Source organism: Prionailurus viverrinus, chromosome E2 (genome assembly GCF_022837055.1).
Source record: "Prionailurus viverrinus isolate Anna chromosome E2, UM_Priviv_1.0, whole genome shotgun sequence".
Lineage (NCBI taxonomy): Eukaryota > Metazoa > Chordata > Mammalia > Carnivora > Felidae > Prionailurus > Prionailurus viverrinus.
This window is the reverse complement of record NC_062575.1, coordinates 6433393-6455273: the sequence shown is the minus strand read 5'-3', so window position 1 is coordinate 6455273 and position 21881 is coordinate 6433393. Positions and strand designations below refer to the sequence as shown.

The window sequence follows — 21881 nt, the reverse complement described above, 5'->3', positions numbered from 1 at the left end:
AGCAAGGCAGAGTTTACTGAGGGTTTAAGGTTGCAAGGATACATTCATGATCTTTCACTGTCTCTCTGGCTTCCCCCTTTCTTCTCTCCCTTCCACCCCCAAATCTGCTCCTCACACCTTCCTGTCTGAATTATTCTTCTCCCAGTTCATCTTTCATTATGCAGAGCCCTTAGGAACCACTGTATTTTACCTTCCTGAACTTCCACACTCAAACTCAACAAGAGGCTCCATAGAGCCAGGGGTCTCATGCCTACCAGGGCCCACCTTCCTCAGAGGGTCTGTGGCTGAGCACTGCACCTGTTCTATCATTCCAGCTGTTAGTACTATTTTCAAATTTCTCACTATGAGGGACTTCCTTCCTTCCTTCCTTCCTTCCTTCTTCCTTCCTTCTCTCCCTCCCTCCCTCCCACCTTGCTTCCTTCCTTCCTTCCTTCCTTCCTTCCTTCCTTCCTTCCTTTTTTTCCTAGTATTGCTGAGTTAATATCACCAGGTGTCATTTTGATGCCCATCCAAGTCCAAAACTGGGTCCTTCTTCCCAGGACTCTGATGATGAAGGAAGAATTCATATCCATGATACCCAGGCTTAAAAGGCACTAAGTAAGAACCCAGGAAACCACCTAGTGCAAACTTATAAAACTACAGAGGGAATATGTGCTATAGTTTAAATGTGGGACTTTCCTGAGTTCAGTGGATTTTTAGGTACATAAAACACACAGTAATGATCCTTTTCCAGTTCCAATACAACATCTGACTTTATGGAGATGTTAAACCAGTTTGAGGGTTTTTGGTTTCTATCTTTCTTCCTTTTGCCCCTTTGCTCAAAGAAATGGTGCTTTTTTTTTTTTTTTAAGAAATGGTGCTTTGCTCTTTGCTAATGAGCTGGATCCTTGTCAGAAAAATAAGATAAAATAAAATAACTATTTCTCTATCACCTTTGGGCTGAATAATTCCTATTTCATTTTCTGGGAAGCTAAATTTTCAAGGGACTTCACTGAGAGAGTGCAGAAAAGCAGACATCGTAGTAATTTAGGGGAAAGTGATGACAGACTCGCTACAAGAAAAGAAACAAAAATTAATGACAAATCGCATTAAAAGATGACAGATTATTTTCATTGTGGGAAACAGACCTTGAAGACAAACAGTTTTATGTGTGAATTTGATCAAAAGCATGATTCTCAGCTAATTTCTTGGTTGTAAATTAAATTATTGCTTTAGAGACATAAAAATATAGATATACACAATTTCCTTCTGCTCTTCTGGATATATTCATCTTTGCAATGAACGCTTGTCCATATATTTAATGACTGCAGATAATGGATTTTAAAAGTGTATTTAAAAAGTTAATCCTCTTGAGGACCTATTTTGAATGGAAAATATCTCCCAGCAGATTTTATTTTGGAAAATTAAAGGCAATACTCAGGCATTGAGATAACATTTAGGTAAGTGTATGTGAGTCATTTTCCCCACTCTGCTGATAGTCTTTGTGGCTAATCACGAAACTGACTGCAAAGCACATTGTAGATGAGTCTGCTTGCCCTAGCACCCAGGTGGCTGAGAGCAGATACCTTGAAGAGTGTGGTGGGGGGCAGGGTAGGGATGTGACCTTGGCCTGTAGCATAGATCAGCAAACTTCTTCTGCCAAGATCCAGATAATAAATATTTTAGGCTTTGTGAACCGGACGGTCTATTTTACAACTATTTGATCCTACAGTTGTAGACCAAAAACAGCCACAGACAACATGTAAATAAAGAGTGTGGCTGTGTTCCAATAAAACTCTGTTGACAAAAGCAGATTGTGAGCTGCAGGCTGTAAACTCCTGACTCCTGGCTTAGAGGGATATTTGGTCACACGTTGACCCACAAGCTTCTTGTTTCTCATTTTCACAATCTCTGTATACGTCCCAAACGCTGGTCCACAAAGCGGGGATTAAAACCTCAGGAAGAACCCTGACACTCCTGCTGTCCATCAGCACAGGACAGGAGCAGAAAAACAGAAAGGGCATTAAGAACAACGGTTCTCCTTTCAAAGTTGGGTGCCACTGTTTTATCTGGTGTCAGAACCGTTTGACAGATCACAACACACAGACTGAGGCATTTACAAAATATGTACTAAGTGCCTACTGTTTGGCTCTGTGCTAGTACTGAAATACATGGGTTACTGCGCTGATCAAGTCCCTGCAGGTGTGAGGCTTTTTTCTGGTAAGGGAGAGGCACAGCATGAGAGGGAAGGGAGCCCAGACAGAGAGGGAGGCGTTGAAGTGAGTCTCCTCTCTGAAAGTGGGACTCTGGTAAGGAGCTGCGTACTGGCAGAGAAACATTGGCCTCTTGCATGTGAGCAGGTGTAATAAAACACAGATGCCTGGTGTCAGCTGAACAACAGAGAGAACATGGCTTAAGACACAGTTCCCTCCTTTAAGAAGCTTCGAGTCTGGCAAGGGAAAAAAAGCAAGCAATAATTTGAATGACAACTTGACAGTCTGAATTCCTAAGTACTCTGGCAGACCCCGAAATTCACAGGAAAGGAAATAAAGCCAGTTCTATGAGCCAATGCCTAGTAACCTCACAATTCTTCATTAATACACATACTAACAACACACCTTTCTTCCAACTATCAAACTGGCAAAAAATACGAAGACTGTGTTTTCCACTGTTAGTGTGAGGAAAGAGAACTCTAATGCACTTTGGATTAGAGTCCAAATCAATAAAGCCTTTCTGGGTGGAGCATTTGTCAGCGTCTAAGTAAATTTTAAATGGGTATTTCTTTTGAATCAGCAGTTTCCAAGATGAGTCTCAACTGGAGAAAAATACTTGCACATATGCGCAAAAAGGCAGGTGTAAAGTGTTTGCTACTACATAGTTAATAATTTTGAAACAGGAAAAACTGAGCGTCCAGCCACAGGGAACTGTTTTAATAATAGCACATCCATACTAAGAGCTGTTATGCAGTCATGGAGAAGAATCAAGTAGGTCCATATGAATTTACATAAAATGTATTAGAAAAAATGTGTGTAATAGAAGAACAAGATTACTTATGGGATGTGTGTGGGTATAGTTTGTAAATCTGGTAGAATATATGTCAAATTGTGTGGTGGTTAATGGGACAAATGAGAGGCGACGAATGGTAAGTGGGTGTGTTTTCCACTTCATGCAAATAAAATTTTTAATTTTTTTGTATTTAAAAATAACCATTAATACAATGTGAATTATAAGACAGTTGCACAGTAAAAAAAAAATGCCCACTGTGGCAAGCTCACCCTTAATTCTAGAAGGGACTACACTTCAGTTATCAAATCTACACCCTTGGAGTTCCTTGTTTACTTTGAACACTGTATTTCTTTAAGCGGGGAGGGGGAGTCATTTCTTTCTTCCTGCTATTTTCCCAGGGTATGTAAAGTCCTATTCCTAGTGATAATGTCTGAAAATGAACATAATCCAAAGGTCCTCACTTTGCAATGTTTGCAGTAAGATTTCGGCATCTTAGCATTTAAGTGTTTTCAGATTACATCCATTTAAACATCTGTGATTCATTATCGTAAATATCACAGTTGTGTGGGACCATATGTTTCGGCTTGCAGCATATATATATATATATATATATATATATATATATATATATATATATATATAAAGAAAAAGCACTAGCAATAAATTTCAGGAACCTTAGACTTGCCGTGGGTATGTGCAAAAAGAACATTTTCAGACACGTGGGGCCTTCTATAATCCCAGCAATATACTTGAGATCCCATATAAGAATCCTTCAATTGCAAAAGTTGCCAGTTTTGATGGAAAGCTATGATTTACATTTGGCTCATGCTCGTCCCATGATAATTCAGGTAGGGTGGGAAGCAGAACAAAGGCCTTTAGACGCAGTGGCTTTGACTTCCTTAGGAAATGAGCATGGGCTATTGTTGAGTGAAGAAATCACAAGAAAATGGGACACCTTTAACAAGTGATGAGACGCTCTTGGCAGGCATCCTCCTCCATTCCCACGAGGCTGAAGCTAGAGACGATGCCATATGGCATAAGGGATGCAATGAAAATCTCTTGGCAACTGGAGGATGAATAGACATGACCTACAGGGATGATCATTTTCTTGCTTACATCAGAAAGCCATATATGCATACAAGAATTAATTGTGCTTTATGTATTGTAAGCCAGATCATCTTATTTTAATTTCCTGATAAGGTTTTGTCAACTAGACAGAACCAATTTGTTATCACAGCTGGCGAGCGTCTCACCCACCACAATTAGGGAAGAAGCTGAATGAATTAATTGGTTGCAACCAAAGAGTCAGCTAATATTTCTGATTGCCAGCTCTTGCCAGGATTAGCACTGAGCAGAGCCAGAAGGATAACCTGTAAGAGGCTTGTGCCCTGAAAGTACTCCCAGGTTACCAAAAGATAGGTCAGGAGAAAATTATGAAGGTGTAGAAAGCAGTGTTCCAGACTCTATGGAAGTTTGATTGGCATAGCTGCTGGTTATTATCAAGCCACCGACCTTGTCAATATTGAGCCTGTTCTTTAGGAGGGATTGTTGCCTCAGATAGTGTACTTGGGCTCCCAAGCAATACTCTATCTTCAGGAAATGTTCCTAAACCCTCTCTGGAATATAGGTGGCATAAGGACATCTCTGTGCAGAAGCATTCTTGGTATCCACAGGGAATGAAGGATGGGTTGTTCAAAATGCCTCAGGATGTTTTACACAGAAGATACTCATCCACGCACTGTCTACAGATTCTTTATGAGTTTTATGAAAATCAAACCATACTTAAGATCATGGATCAAAATGCCATGCTCCTTTTGTCCTCCACCCCCATGATGTTTTGTTTGCTGTGATCTCGGAATCTGTGATGGCTTTGTAGTGCAATAGCAGGATGTTGGTCTGCAGAAAGTCCAGATCTCAATAGTTCTTCGATAAAAGTTTTAGATAGATCACTGATAGCAAATTCCACAGTAAGCTTTTCTCCCAGCCTTTAAAAGCTCTTGAATACTTCTAGATGTTCTGGGGCTGCATAATGGTCTGGAGGGGCCTCGTTCATGCATTTTCCTTGCCCTTCTTCAGATTGTAAGTGTTTCCTAAATTTTGACCTACAGAAACTTCTAGCTTCTGCTGTATGGGTTTTTCCCTGATGGATCTAATCGCTTACTTCAAGATTGCACTCAACTCTGTCTTTGACACCTCTTTCAGCTCTAGACAGACTGTCTAACTTCTGTTAAGCCATATGCTCCTAGGCTGTAGAATAACTTCTAACACTTACTTTGGGTTCTCCCATTCCTGGAACAATCCACCCGCTGTATCTTCTCCCAGAACCTGGGACAGGACTCTGCAATAGATGTAAAAAAGCCAAGCTCAAGCCCTGCTACTTACAGATGTGTGACCTAAATAAATTTGCTTTGGGGTCCCTGGGTGGCTCCGTCAGTTAAGCGTCTGACTTTGGCTCAGGCCATGATCTCGTGGTTTGTGAGTTTGAGCCCCGTGTCGGGCTCTGTGGTGACAGTGCAGAGCCTGCTTCAGATCCTCTGTCCCCCTCTCTCTCTGCCCCTCCCCTGCTCATTCTCTCTCTCTCTCTCTCATGCATGTACTATCTCAAAAATAAACATTTAGAAAAGAAGAAATTATATTAATCTTTCTGGGCTTCAATTTCCTCATCTCTATGATATTATCATCAAAGGACTGTTGAAAAGATGAGAGAAATATTTGTCAATGGTTAGTGCACTGCCTGACATTTAGAAAATGTTCTGCAAGGAACTGTATATAGAAGATAGCTGTATATCTATCTATTTACAGAAGTATATGTAACTATATACAGAAGTATATCTGTATATAGGTATATATCTAACCGTATGTAGAAGACATCTTCTATAGAAGATAGATGTCAAACTAAAAAATCAGCACCATTATGGTTTTGTAGGGTGCCTTGAAGATATAGGGAAAGGCTTCAGGTGATTGTTAATGCCTGTTCATATGAGCTAACACTCATTTAACTTGGATACTATTGACATTTATGTTCACTGAACTAGTTTAGAACTGGAGTGAATGTTGTCTTGCTAGAATCCTCAGCGAGTCTGACGTTATTACAGATTTTTGATACCCAGCCAATTTGCCCATTTTCTTGGATCAAGTAGGTTGGGAAACTAACCCCATACAGATTGGTTTGTTGATTTTATATAAAGAGAGGCAAACCAAGAAACAGTTATAGACAACTGTCTCCTAATTATAGACAACAAACTGATGGTTACCAGAATGGAGATGGGTAGGGGGATGGGTTAAATAGGTGATGGGGATGCAGGGGTACACTTGTTGTGATGAGCACTGGCCATTGTATGGAAGTGTTGAATCACTACATTGTACCCTTGAAACAAATACTATATTGTATGTTAATTAACTGGAATTTAAATAAAAACTTAAAAAAGCAAACTTAACATTTACTTCTCCCAAAACCCACCTTCCTCTTCCCCATTTGAACATTTAGAGATCATTGTTTACTGAGCACTGCTTCAGATGATAGATTATAAGGTCTTTAGGAGATGGGACTGTGTCTTCTCTATTAATGGTAGCACCTTATACATTTCTTTTAGTATTTGTAAATCAGAGTCTGATTCAATATACATTCCCTGAAGACTCATTTTGCAGGACTTTTGTTTGTTTGCTCATCTTGAACATTTTTATTTATTTCCAAATGTTGGATTACCACTGCTACACTCCTACCTGCTTTCATCTCCAAGTCCCCCTAATCCCTTCTGAAACCTTCCATGGTAGTGTAGTAAAAGACCAGTTGATCATTCCACCTAGAGTTCTAGGAAAGAGGTTGGGTCAAAGCTAAAGGCCCTTTAGATCCACGATGCTGTCTTGGTAAATTGATGGTGTGACGTCAAGGTTATAATTAGATCTTCAAACTCTCATAGTCAATTAAAATATGTGCCTATGTTGATTTGTATACTTTCACTATTTGTGTTATGTATTAGTATAAATATTTACCTGAAAAGCTATAATTCATCGCTTCACATGTTTCTAATGTGTTGCTGCATTCTTAAACACAATTTTATTATGGCTTAAGGCCAAAGCATTGTTTAGAAGAACACATCCAATTTTATAATAAAACATAGGGAAAATATACAGGAATTTGCTTTCTAAGCAATTTTTAGAGAACACATCTCCTTCATAAAGTGAGAAATACTCGTTGATAATCCCTCATCTTGGATGCTTTCTGATAATGATGAGCATGCTCATTAGTTGACTTTCTCTTGCTGCTGGGAATAAGTTATTATGTGGACCTATGATTTGTTTGCTTATAATTTCTACCCTGTGGTGCTTGTTTGGCCTTTTGATACAATGAAGAAATAGAATGTTCATCTTTCAACAGGGCAACTCTCCAGATCTTCTAGACACTGAATATCATGAAGGCAGATAATCTAGCGTATTCATCTTTATGTTAGCATTTATCCCTTACTGCCTACTATCCTGAACACTTTAAGTGGAAAAAATATATTTTTAATGGGTTGCTAGATTAAAATGTTGAGATTTAGAATAATAGAATCTCCCAATTGTAAGAGACATCATCCAACACCAGAATCTTCTATACCATTCCTGCTGAATAGCCATTTAGGCTCTACTTGAAACCATCTAGAAACAAGCAAATTATTTCATCCAGAAATACTGGTCCTTCCAAATGGTAATCTGAATTTCTTCAGGCTTTTCTAGTATTTGAACAATAAGGAGTTCATGCAAATAACAATATTTGCACTATACATTCTTGTAGCCTCCACCTGCACAATTGTAACACCTCACCTTACCCCCTCCCCTGGCCATCATTGAGATGATTTCTGAAAGACCTCACCCAAACTCATAAATTATTCTCCCAGGACCCCTCCTTCTGGCCTCTTTGTTGCTTAACGTACCTGAAAAGCTCTTGAAGGAAGAGTGTCCTCACCGCTCTTTGTGAGAAGGCTGCTTCTCAAAGTCCATCTCTTGGATCGTCAAAGCCATGAACCCCCAAGATGCCAGGAGACCCAAATGTACTATAGCCTTCATTGTACGAGAGCAAAGTGAAGGTGTACTCCATTCAGAAACGGGGCCAAGCCACCATTCACCATCGCTGTTTGTAGGGAACCAGGCTAACAGAGCTTGAGATTACCTAAATTGCCTGTGGTTTGTGCATCTTTAAGCTTGTATATATAGCTTATGCCTTTCTTGAACTACAAACCTATGGGGCTAGACTAGGAAGCCAATTTTGAGTTCTCTTTATTCCTTCTGTTTCTGCCTCTAAGTGCCCACATAGAAGTTGTCCTCCTTACAGGTCCCTTCCTTGTTATGTAGATCTGCCCACGCAGTTGACAGGTACTTGGGAAATCACGGGTCTGATTGCATCAGACATGATCAGGATCTGAATCATGATTTAGGCTCAGACAAGACACTCTGCCACATGTCCCCAGACAACTCCAACTGCAAGGCCAAAAATCTGGAATGTTGCTGTGGACCAAGTCTCTCTTATCATTAACAGAAATACGGAGGGAGGCACATTTGCACATAATTACTAGATAGCTCAGAAACTAAAGGCTATGTAAGAGACATGTGCTAGTCCTATGGAAATCAGTGAGACGGAATCTCTGTAAATATGAGACTTGGTGATTCTCAAAGCTGCTGAGTCTGTGATTAATATTTCGCTGATCGGGTGACTTTCAATCGACTTCCTCAAATCTTCATGAGTTTGGGCCATCATTCTCAGTTTTGTTTGGGGAGTTTCAAATTTGCTTAGCTGTCAGGTTGCAGTTCTGCTGTTTATTCATTCAATGAACAGGGTTGAGTGTATATTGTGTCAGGCACTATGCCATATAAAGTAATTCCAATTTGAAATACAAATTCATAGTGATTATAAGTACCGTGGGATAGACGATGCACCATATTCTTTCAGAAAACAATCTGCCATGTTTTAAAGAATCTGTAACAGGAGGAAATGTAACCCTGACAGAAAAGACTGGTTTGAGACCTAGCAGCTCAGTTTTTAGTGGTAGGCAGAAAATGCCCTGAAAGCAGATGTGGGCCCTGTCTTGTTCCAAGAGGAAGCCCTTAAGGGTTTACATGGCAAAAATAGGTTTCTGCAGAAGATCACTTGACAAGATCATTCATTATGGTATCTTTGCCTCGATAGAATTGAAACTCTATTTTATCAAAGTTGGAATCAAAACATAAGATGATATTAAGACTGTGCATTCTGCACCCATCAAAGCTACAAAGACTTTGCAGGTGAAATGTATTCCAGAGCTAATCAGTCATGGGTAAGAACATGCCCACAACCTTATAGAAGCTATGCACATGTCAGTGCTGATTCCAGGCCAACAATGGAGTACAGGATACAATTAAATGTGTTCAGGAATCAGGAGGGTAGAATGAATGAACGCTGGGGGAGGTGCCTATTGTATCATCTGGGGATCTGGCCCAATGTGGGTAGGACTGAACATATGTTAATGAAAGTCAGATTGGCTAGAACATTTGAGAAATGAAGGAGTTCAGGGAAACCGTAGAAAATGCTTTCTGTTTCTCTCAGTTGGGCAAGTCCATAGAGCCTCTGGACTAAGCCTTATGAGCTCTTTTAAAGGAAGTTGGTACCTCTGGATGCCAGTGGGATCCTGAGGGATGTGAAAAGCAATTAGTCTTGCTCTGTATCCTGGGGAGAGTCCATCTGATGCTTCTGAATTAAGTGCTACTTCAGTTGTCAGAAAGGCACGGCTTTCCGTGTCCAGGCAAGGACTAGCAAATGAACAAATATGCAGACCTTCTTGCTACTGGAACAACTGGATTCTGTTTTACTAATGAGGCCAGGGGTACTGGGATATCTGGTATAAGGGAGAGTAAACAATTTACGTTCTACTGGACAGAGTCATTGCCTGGTGTCAGTGGTGTGCTGGAACCAGCTGATACTTGCACTCCTGAGAGCTGGTTAAGTTTCTAGAAAATCTGCAAGCCAACTGAAAGCACATTGGTAGCTGAAATCAGCCATATTTAGAATATTTACACCACAGACATTGGCAAATGCTATGAATCAGGACTTTTCCCCTCACCAGCATAACTGCTAAAACAAAGCCACTCCCTTCTGTGTGAGACTAGAGATGGCTAGAAGCAGATTATCTGTAGACCCAATCGTATCTCTCTGTGGGGGAGATTCCTTCAGCTCCTAGGAAGACCCATTCAAAGCCGATGGGCCCACTGATCCACACACACATCCTCCCTCAACCAGACAAGTAGTCTGACCACCAACTCTAAGAGGTACACATACCACTCACGTGCAGACCAATTTTCAAGTCTCTACAAATGTATACATGTATTTAGGGCCAATTTCCCATTGAAGATGTGAGTGTACAGATCATAGACTGACCCCAAAACACTTATAAGAGTAGGACAAATTCCATATTTTAGTACATACCTATCTACATGAACAGGACTGATCTATATTTTGCAGATAAATTTAAATCCATTTGCATTTTCATATTTCCTGGGATCATAATACAGCTTAATTTGCTTGCTCACACATTTCAAGATGGTAAGAAATCTATGCCTTTTGGATTTTCATCCTCAAGAACCACATTCAAAAGAAAGAAATAAAAAAGCATAAAATCAAGGTCAGGAAGATTAAGCCCCTTAATTCACGTGCCAAACTTCCCATTTCAATTGTGGTTTTGTCTCCCAGCTTAAGTTTGTCTTTTTGTGACATTTGCATTAAGCCCAGAGGACTTTTTGAGTGGAAACATGCTGAAAGCATAATTGAAACTCTGAGTGGTGCCATTTGTCTCATTTGCATTTTTCCCCCAGGTGGGGAGTTTTCACATCCCCCTTTCTTCTCCTGGGGTGTTCAAAGATTATCGCAAAGAATGATGTTGTGCAATTGATTCCAATAAATCCCCATGTACAGTATATTATATGTATATTTTTTCTTTCCAGAAGCTATTTTAAATGCCACAGTGATAAACTATGTAAGGAAGTCCTTTGTAGGTTCATATTAGCACAGAGAGTTTATTTTCCCCCTCAGATAGAGATTTTGAGTATTTGTTCACAAGTTTAATTGTTTATTAGAATGTTTGCTTTCAATTATTTTCATGGTGTCATTCCAAGCTCTTTAGGAGGATGTTTCTGTAGAAACACATCAAAAACAAAAATAGACGGGGCGCCTGGGTGGCTCGATCAGTTAAGTGTCCTGACTTGTCTCACAGTCAGTGGTTTCGAGCCCGGCATCAGGCTCTGTGCTGATAGCTCAAAGGCTGGAGCTGGCTTTGGATTCTATGTCTCCCTCTCTCTCTGCCCCTCCCCTGCTCTCTCTCTCTCTCTCTTTCTCTCTCTCAAAATAAATAAATAAATAAATAAATAAATAAATAAACAAACAAACAAACAAACAAACAAACAAACTTAAAAAAAACTATTCGGTTTTACCCTTAATATGTTTTTTGAACTCTGTGTCCCCAAACATGCACTGACTCAATCTCTATGAAAAAGTTTGAGGGGCTCCTAGACGGCTTAGTCAGTTAAACATCTGACTCTTGATTTTGGGTCAGGTCATGATCTCATGGTTTTGAGAGATCATGGGTTTGAGCCCCACGTTGGGCTCTGCACTAACAGTGCAGAGCCCGCTTGGTATTCTCTCTCTCCCTCTCTACCCTTCTCCTGCTCATGCTGTCTCTGCCTCTCTCAAAAATAAATAAATAAAACCTTAAAAATTTTTGTTAAAAAGTTTGAGAATCACTGATATCTTGGTTGTGTCAGCAAAGTTAAAAAGACAACGATGCAGGGCTGAGGCTATCAGTTGCACCATTTAATAGGGATTTTAAGGTGAGTGTGTAATCAGTGGGGCAGTAGAGTCTATTTTTCTAGGAGGAAGAAGAAAAAAAAGTGTGGTGAACTTTTTTCTTTTTATAAAGTATTCCTCATGTATTTCAAATCTGCCATTTACCTATGGCCAGAGTTGCTGTCATTGGCGAAGTCTAGATCTGTGCCTTTTCTAAGGTTTGCATCTCTCTCAAATCTGCATTATTTATGTTAGATATATTCTTTCAAATATCAGAAGGCCTTCTGGATTATATCCAATAATCATATGGAGTTATATCAGATCCCTTGTAGATGATAAGCTTGAGTAGGGCGGGGCCAGGCGTGAGTTTGTCTAAACGAGGGATGTGCACAGAGGCATGGAGCCCTGGCCAGCATTTCGGGAGGGCTCTAGTGGCTGCAAAGACAAATGCATGTTTTCATTTGACTCCTCAGATTTCAGTGAACATTATTAGAAAGCAGGACATCTCGCACATCCAACAGATTTTATAAATGTTATCTTCAAATAATTTTGTAAGGATAAATAAAGTGAGACACATAGAAGAAAAATATTAGTTGAATAATAGATCATCTGTGAAAATATGGCAGAACCGTGAGGCTGGGAGCCTTGAAGGAAGGGGTATATTTGCCGTGGCAGACTAGCAGAGACTAACTGTGTGGCCTTAACCTCATTCAACCTCCCCAAGTCTCAGTTTCTAGAGAGGAAGAAAAAATTACCTACCTTGCACTGGTAATGTAAGGATTCAGTGCAGTCATGAATGTGAATCTCTCAGTGTAGTGTCGTGCTTTTAGGACAAATAATGCCTTAGATTGGTAGGAAGTTATCTGTACAAACAATCTATTTAAAGGATATTTAACGAAACTCTGTTGAGTCTGCTGTGGGTGGGGCCTGTAATTTTATTCCTTTGATGTCATCTTTTCCTTCACAACCTCTCACGTGAGAGAGGTTGGGCTTTGCCAAGAAAAGTAGGAGGATTCAAAGATGGGCAAGTCTGGATCAGAATCATCTGCCTCACTCCCCTGGCCCCAGCAGAGGTGCCTATAGTAACTATCTCCATGGTAACCACACTCGGCCCAGCAGGCCAGAGCATAGGTACCTGACTAGAAAGAGATGGAAAGACCCAGGAGGCAGGTGGAAAACCAGCTGGCAGCAGGAAGCTGTGCAGGAAAAGGAAAAAGTAGCTTCCTTAATGCCCACGATTACAGGAGTAATGATGGAGTAATGATAATTCTTATTCATGGAACACTATTCTAACTGTCATGTAGGTATATATGATCATGTTGTATGCTCACCATAAGAATTAGAGTACCTGTTAGGGAGGTACTGTTATGTCCCACTTTATAGATGAAGTCATTGAGGTGCAAAGAAGATAGGTGGTCCACCCAAGGTCACAGGGCTGCTACACATGAACCAGGATTGGAAAAGGGCTTAGATACCTACTGTTAAAACTGCCCTTTCTTAAGGCAAGGGAATAGCAGTTCCTGGCATGCTAGGTCCCCAACCTCCTCTCTGTGCCAAGGATGGCTGGGAAATGTGGAAACCTGGCATCTTGACAGGAAGTCCATTGTCTGAGGCCCTGGTTCTTGGCCCCAGATGCATTAGATTCATCTGGAGAGCTTGAAAGAGATACTAGTGCCCTGTCCCCAGACCAGTTGAGTTATACCAGAATCTTGGTTGGGAGTTGAGAAGATATTGCTATTTTTTTTTAAATGTTCCACAGGTGATTCTCATAGCCTGGAAAAAGAACCACAATCTAAAGCATCTGCTCCTGAATTGGTAAAGGTATCTAAAACAAACAAGGACCCATTTTGCAATCCTTAGCGATTTGGTAGAGCAAGCTGGGAAGAAAGCTAGACCATATTGGATGCCTACCATGTGCCAGATCCTGAATGTGGATTTGATCTTCAGTACACCCCTACCTGGCACTTCGGAGAAGCATAGAGGGATGAATGAGTGGCCTTCAGGGGTCAGGATGGGGCAACTGCCCTTTTCCCTCTTATGTATCAATTCCCAGGAAATGGATGTACTGAGAGCTTGAACTGTAGATGCAGACGGATGGACTGGGGACAGTTTCCTGCTGTCTCTGAGTGTATGCACTTGATAAAGTTAGTCTCTCTGAGGCTCAGTCTGTTTTCCTGTAAAATGGAAAACGATGCTTACAGAGTGTACATTTTCAGTGGGACTATATTGCCCCCAGAGGGGTGGCGTGAGGGATGGGCAAAACATTGCACTTTGTGTGTGTGTGTGTGTGTGTGTGTGTGTGTGTGTGTGTGTGTGTAAGGCACAGAGGCACATACTGTAAGTAAACAGATATTCAGTATAATGGGGCCATTAAAAGTTCATGACAGTGGTGGCAATTAGGCAAACATTTCTAAAATTCTGAGGGGGGTACATAGTGAAAAAAAAGTGGAAAATACTGCTTATTGGTTAGAATTGCTGGGAGACTAAAAGAAGAGACTGAATATAGAGTCCTTGGCACAGAGCCTGGCGCTCAGATGCCACTCAATAAATGGTAGATGTTGTTACTGTCATTTGTCAAAACATTCATTGAACGTGTGCACACTGATCCTAGCTTTGGGACTATGTACAGCATCACTGGGATGATGAAGAAAGATAAGGCACCACCTGTGACTTCACCAATGAGCTAAGTCAAAGCCAAACACAGGAGACCTAGTGCTCTCATAAAGGGAAGCACATGGGTCTGGGGAACTAAGGGGACAGCATGGACATTCATTTCCTACCTGTCTCCAGTGCTGGGCTCAACCAAGACAAGAGGCAACTAGGGACCTTCTTTCTCACTTCCTGCCCCTGCCTGGAGCAGCTCCTGCTCCCAGCATGAAAGAAGTACCACCAGTCCACCACCACTAGAGAATCACTTTGCCCCTGGAAAGCAGTTGGATTAAATGTAATCATTATTGATGGCCCCCTGTATGGAAAAGCATTCTGTTCATTGGTGGAAATAGAGTGATGAATAAAAAAATAAGATTCAGTTTCTGCTCTTGGTTTTGATGAGGAAAAGAGATATATAAAGTGGACATATTGATATAACATGATATAAAAGATCTTGTGTGCAGGAAAGTCTGGGAACACAAAGAGGGTATTTGGACAAGCTGCCTGAGCTGACTTTTGTAGAATGAGTAAGAGTTAACATGTTAAAGAAGGCAGGAAGTAACTTTTGCTCAGAGCCATCAGTATGAGCAAAGGGTTGGGAGAATACAGGTGCACGCTGGCACAGGTGTGGGTGATGAGTGAGACACAGCGTGAAGGCAGAGGCCAGGGAGAGGCAGCTTAGCCATGGAGGACCTTGAGTGCTAGTATCATTTGGAATGGGGAGCTGTAGTTGTGTGAGACTCAGGTAGAGGCAGGTTGGTTCTATAGTGTGATAGGAGGGTCCAAAGCTTTCTTCAAGGAATAAGTCTTTATGTGGCCTTCCAGACCCCACATTTCCAGCTTATCTCCACTCTTTATTCCTCACTCTCTCCCTTGCTGTCTCTGTGCATCTCACTGGTTTATTTACAATTCCCTGAATGCCACTGGACTTTTGCACATGTTGTGGTTCTTTCTGCCTGAAATAGGTCCCCTATTACTTATAAGGTGTTGAATTCATGTCTATTTCTCTGATTACACTGAAACTCAGGGACTGTGCCCATCTTTGCTCAACACTATAGCCCAAGCATCTAGCATAATATAGGTTCCTAGAAAATATTTGTGGAAGGAAGTGTTGGAGGTGGGAAGGAAGAAAGAAAAGGAAAAACGTAAGGGAAGAGAAGGGAAGAGGGGAACAGAAAAGCAGAACTAGACCCCGATAAACTTCTGTATGCCTTCCCTCACCCCCAGCCTTCCCCAGAGGAGTCTGTCTTCTTGGGTCCTGCCCAGGGACCAGGACCAGAACCAGCCAGCATCCTGGCATTCTAGCAGGCCCTGTCATTTGATCAATGTGCCTCCTGTGGATGAATGCTGGTTTATAATAACAATGAATGCAACTTTCATGTGTCTCCTTCATAGTTCACCTCCAAAAACTGAAAGCAGGTAGGCCCAATTAATCTTGGCTACCAAGACAGACGGTCAGAAGCAGTGAGAAAATGTCTGAGAACTACAGACTCAAAAAGTCTACCTGTGTGTCTGTACAAAGATGTCCCTAAATCTGCTTCAGCAGCCAGAAAATGTGCTGGAGACCTGATGCAGAGGGTCCTCGACAGCAGACCATGCAGCATGTTCCTGCTGGGCAGGAACACAGGAGCAGGATTGGATGGGATGCCTGCATCCTTATATTCAAGTTATGATGGGATTTTTAAAATTTATTTACATAATCTCTACAGCCCACATGGGGCTCGAACTCATGATCCCTGAGATCAAGAGTCCTATGCTCTTCCAACTGAGCCAGCCAGGTGCCTCAGGTTCTGATGGGATTTTAGGAGGGCTGTATTTTAAAGTTTATTTGTTGGGGTGCCTGGGTGGCTCAGTCAGTTAAGCATCTGCCTTCAGCTCAGGTCATGATCTCATGGTTTGTGAGTTTGAGCCCCCATCGGGCTCTGTGCTGTGTGTGCAGAGCCTGCTTCAGATCCTCTGTCCCTCCCACTGCTTGCTCTCTCTCTCTCTCTCTCTCAAAAATAAATAAGTTAAAAAAATAAATGAAGTTTATTTATTTATTTGCCAGTGCAAAGCCTGATGTGGGCCTTGAACCCAGGAACTGTGAGATCATGACCTGAACCAAAATCAAGAGTCAGTTGCTGAACCAACTGAACCACCCAGGTGCCCCAGGAGGGCTGTATTCTATATGAGGCTTTGTCTTTATTGAAACATATAGTTGTGCAAGAAAAATGGACCAGGGCTCAAATCTTGGTTTTGTCATTCACAAACTGTATGTGGGGGGCACCTCCTTTGCCCTCTCTGAGCCTCAGTTACCTCATCTATAAACTGGGGTCAAAAAAGCACCTCATTCATTGTGCAGATTAAATAAGATAATGTATATAAAATGCCTAACACTTAGCCTTGCGTGTGGAAAGTGTTCAGTTCACATTAGCCATTATCATTATCAGCTAATGTGGCTATTATCGCCATAAGAATTATATCCCAGAACAGAATGATCAGCTTAGTTCGTCAAATATTTATATGGCTTCAACAGTGTGCTCAAACCAAGGTAGGTGTTGTCACCAAAGACACACAAGAAAGTTCCTAGCAGCAATATGTTGACAGCCCCAAACTGGAAGTAGCTTGATACCCATCAAGCAGAATAGAGGCGCCTGGGTGGCTCAGTTGGTTAAGCATCTGACTCTTCATTTCAGCTCAGGTCATGGTCTCATAGTTTGTGGCATTGAGCCCCACATTGGGCTCTGCACTGATGTGCAGATCCTGCTTGTGATGCTCTCTCTTCCTCTGCCCCCCTTTCTCCCTGCCTCAAAATAAGTAAATAAACATTTAAAAGAGTAAAATAGATAAATTCATTATAACCACATACTGGCACACTACACTGTGGTTTAGATTAACTGTTGTGACTTGCAGCCACATGGATGCATCCCACAGCCATGATACTGGGTGGAAGAATCCAAATACAAAAGAACACACACTGGATGCTCCCGTTTGTATAAGTACAAATGCAGGAAGAACAGATCTATGGTATCAGAAGTCAGCATAGGGCAGCCTCCAAAGAGGAGGGTGGGGATTGTGCTCAGGAGGGAGGGGAAGGGCTAGTATTTTGTATCTGGGCCTTGGCACCCAGGACATGGGCACACCCATGTTATGGAAATACATCAAGTTGTACATTCTAATTTCAGTGCTTTTCTGTATCTGTGTTATGCTTCAGTGAAGGGTTTGCTAAACAAACTAGGCTGCTCAGCAGAGAGCTAAGAAGACAAAAGTGGGGTGAGGAAAGAAAACAAGGAGTACAATTGGGTGCTTGCCTGTAAGAACAGCTACTTTTCCTGATCCTTCCCACACATGACTTAGCCGCTCAACTATAGGAATTTTGTTCACATCTATCCTGCCACTGAATTAATCTGGGCCAGGCATCATTGGTACAACACTAGACTAACTGGTTTTCTTGGCCTGCCTTCTTTTCTCCAAACCACTCTCTAGAATCCAGAGCCACTAGTATCTTAAAAGATCCTGTGCATCTCTGCGTCCTCAGTCCTTAGCACCTGCCTGGAACATGAAAGGTCATCAGGGATGGATCTAGAAAGAATAAAGTCCTCTGGCACAATCAGAGCCAGAGGGCTACAAGGGAGTGCCGCGGGATAAGGGGGAGCATTTGTAGATCTGGGTGGGGAGCAGTAATCCACATTTAATGGTCAGAGATATCTCCGGACTAAGCTGCCCGACCTACTCATATTCTTTCTGTTTTTGTTCATCTGTTTTTTGTTTTGTTTTGTTTCCCCAGTGACCTTCAATGACTGCAAGGGAAATAACAAGCTACACTATGAGGTCTCAAGCCCATACTTCAAGGTGAACCATGACGGCAGCTTGGTTGCTCTGAAAAACATAAGTGCAGTGGGCAAGACTCTGTTCGTCCACGCCCGGACTCCCCATGCAGAAGACATGGCAGAACTCGTGATTGTCGGAGGGAAAGACATCCAGGGCTCCTTGCAGGTAACATAGCTGTTTGGGACAAATGGGGTCCACAGAGGAACACTGGGGTCTTTATGTCTTATTGTGGAAGATAGTTCTTTGGTTTATTACTGGCCAAGATGTTTCTGTCATTGCAAATGACAGAAACCCAACTCAAAAAACTATGGGAGGGGATATGTGAGAATTTACTGGCTAATGTGAGAGATATTTGGGGGATGACTCTGCCTTCAGGCAAGGTTATGTACCTATGCCCGAATAGGACATCAGCTTGATCCTTCCCCCTTTTGTGGTTCTATTTTCCTTCTGCTGGCTTTGCTGTAGATAGTCGCATCCCTCTATGTCTTCCATTGTAGAGGTCTCAGCAGCTCTACTGAGCTCTACTCATTTTCCCAGCCTAAAGTCACCTAAGAGAGCACCTGTTCCTGATAATGCCAACAAATTCTTGAAATCAAATCTCGCTGGTTCTCATTGGAACGCATGTCCACCCTTGAACCAATCACTGTGTCCATTGGGTAGTGATGCTCTGGTTAGCTAAGTCTGAGTCACACATCTTATCCTTTTTTTTTTAATGTTTATTCATATTTTGAGAGACAGAGCGTGTGGGGGGGGGAGGGGCAGAGAGAGACAGGGAGACACAGAATCCGAAGAAGGCTCCAGGCTCTGAACTGACAACACAGAGCCCCACGCGGGGCTCGAACTCACAGACTGTGAGATCATGACCTGAGCTGAAGTTGGACGCTTAACCGACTGAGCCCCCCCAGGGGCCCCAGAGTCACACATCTTATCTTGAAGCCAGGTGGAGTCAGCCCCACCTAAGACCTGTGAGCCCAGAGCGAAAGACAGGTAGTTACTCAAAGTAAATTAGCATCCTCTTATCTGAGGGTGGGGAATAGTGGTTGTGCAGGCAAGATCACAGTGGCCCACTAGGGTTGTATAGCAAGGCAACCATTCCTTTTGGCACTGCTCCTTTGCCATGCCCTGGTGTCCACTCCAGACACACATGGGTGCAGATCCCTACACCTGCATGCATGCTTCCGCACTTTAAGAGTGCTACAAACTGGGGGCACCTGGGTGGTTCAGTCGGTTGAGCATCTCACTCTTGATTGCGGCTCAGGTCATGGTCTCACAATTTGTGGGATCCAGCCCCACACAGGGCTTTGTGCTGACAGCGAGGAGCCTGCTTGGGATTCTCGCTCCCCCTTTCTCTTTGCTCCTCCCCTCCACTCTCCCAAAATAAACAAATAAACATTAAAAAATTTAAAAAAGAGTGCTACAAACTGCCCTTTAGGCTTCCTGAGACTTTTCACTACAAATGGACTCACCTACTCCACTTTCCTCAAGAGCTTAAAGACTCTGTGGTTTCTTGGTAGAAAGACAAGGCACACAGCAAGACAAGGCACATGCTGTGTCCCCAGCGTGGTGTGGCCAGAGTTTTCTCCTGCTTGACAGTCTGGTGTTAACCCAGTGTTTCCAAGTCTTGATTTTCTCTGCCTTTCCCCATCTGTCACATTCCCCATAACTTTGCTGAATCTGCTAATTCTTGTCCGTGGTGGAGGGCGGCGGGTGGAGTGAACACCGATTCTACGACTGGGGAGCGGAGACCACGTAACTGGCAATGTGAGTGTTGCTTTCCTGCCAGTGCTGTCTGTGTGATCTTGAAAGAATCATAAAACTTCTTTATCTGCAGACTGGAGGGGTAAAACAGTCTGGGATGGCAAATAAGTGGCATGTGCATTGGCCCATTCTGTCACCATCCTCCTGGCAGACATTGCTAATTATCCCTGGCTTGACCTCAGTATCTTCCCCAATGCAGTGCTTCTGGAAGCTACTATCCGTTGATCATTTAGAGATGTTTCTAGGGATGGAATATATTTGCCATCCCTGAACTGGACAAACTCCATAATTCCCCTTCATATCTGTGAGTCTGTGCGTTAAGGGTAGATAGCAAGCTAGAAATTAATCCACAGTGTGCCACTGATATTTTCAAAGAAAATAGGATATTGATGAATACATCCAGTGTGGGAACCCACTGGCACTACGAAAGCAAGCTTGTCTCTCCCTTAGCCATGGTCATTTTCACAGCATCTCACTAACTCATGATATAAATGACTTGGCACATATCTAAAGTAACAAAATTGCGGGATATACAGCACAAAGTGCTTCTTAGGAACAAGTAAATGGCACAGGGATTCACGTAAGGGGGTTTGCATGTGGGATGGGATGTGTTCAGACGGACATTGTTCATCATGGTTAGTGGCTCATCTCTGCATCCAGAAAAGACAATGTCATACTAGTTTCAAGGGGAGCAGCAAGAATTCTAGGCACTTCTTGGGACAGATTCCACCTTGATAGGCTGGGGAGGCCTGGGGGTCAATATGAAGAGACTCAGCCTTGAAGAACTGGTCTCTTGAGTCCCAGAGAGACCCTCCTCTTGGAGGCCAAGCCCCTTCAGAGCCATTTCTCATTTGCCACTGCCTGTGCACATTGTCAACAAAACCTGACTGTGATTGCCTGCTTCTTATAAAGCACGGTGGAGGCTGCCGTGCTGTTCAGTTTGCCAGACTCCAGCAGAACGGGCATTCATCTCCTGCCTCCAATAATTTTACAAAGTTCGAAAATGGGCCTGTGAAACACCCCAGATGCGTCTGTAATAAAAAGCCCAAAACAATTAAAAAAGAAAAAGGATAGGAAAACAAAATAGCTAGCTAGAGAATTCCTCCAAGGAGAGCGCCATCCTTAGAGATGTTTATTCAGTATCTTTGAAGCCCTACGACATGCTGCCAAGCATCCGGCTTCTAGAGAAGGGAAGCAATGGGACCCAAGTCAGCTCAGCTCGTGGGTGGGAAGGGAAAATGAATGAGTATGTTGAAAAAGAACCGAGCCGGTGGCCGTGCTGACTGCTGCCTTGTGCCTTTAGAAAACAGAGAGGGCAGAGGAAGCTGGAAGACAGCTTGCTTGTACGTGGCCCTACTGTGTGCCAGGTGCCGCTCTCATGAACCGCAAATGGTGATTCGTTAAATGTGCCCGCCACCTAGGGGGGCATGTGCTAGTGTCCTCATTTTGCAGATGGGGGAAACTGAGACACAAAGAGCGTTTGCATCTTAGGTATGTGCATCTCAGTGTGTGCTTTAGTCTCCACTGTTTTTAACTGTCGTACCCTCCCTGTGGGGCTGCTGACTTTACCCCTTCCTATGGATGTGAGAAGTTGGCCAAGATCCCCTAGCTTGAAGCTGCCAGAAATGAGATTGTGATCTGGCCTCTCCATCCAAACATCCATTCTCTTTCCTGCCCATTCTTCAACAGAGGAGAGCATGAGTCATGGCAATACAGTAGCAATGGAAGAAACCAACAAATGGAAGGTGTGTTTTGATGGAGGAAAGAGCCAGGATTTAGTGTTTGGGCAACTCCAAGCTTTGGAGGCCCAGAGGATGGAAATGAATTCGACCAGTCAGAAAAGGGGTGGTTGGGAAAGGACTTGGTTCAGTCAGGCTTGGGTGTGTTGAGT

The 21881-nt window shown here is 42.6% G+C and overlaps 1 protein-coding gene across 4 annotated transcripts in view; it reads left to right on the top strand.

Moving 5' to 3' along the window:
• The window catches only part of CDH13 (cadherin 13), a 1034896-nt gene that overhangs the window by 361162 nt on the left and 651853 nt on the right, over positions 1-21881 (top strand). For all 4 annotated transcript variants that reach the window (XM_047836387.1, XM_047836388.1, XM_047836389.1 and 1 more), the window contains one exon: positions 18189-18397. In XM_047836387.1, coding sequence (XP_047692343.1) covers positions 18189-18397 — 209 coding nt within the window. The remainder of the gene's footprint in view (positions 1-18188; positions 18398-21881) is intronic.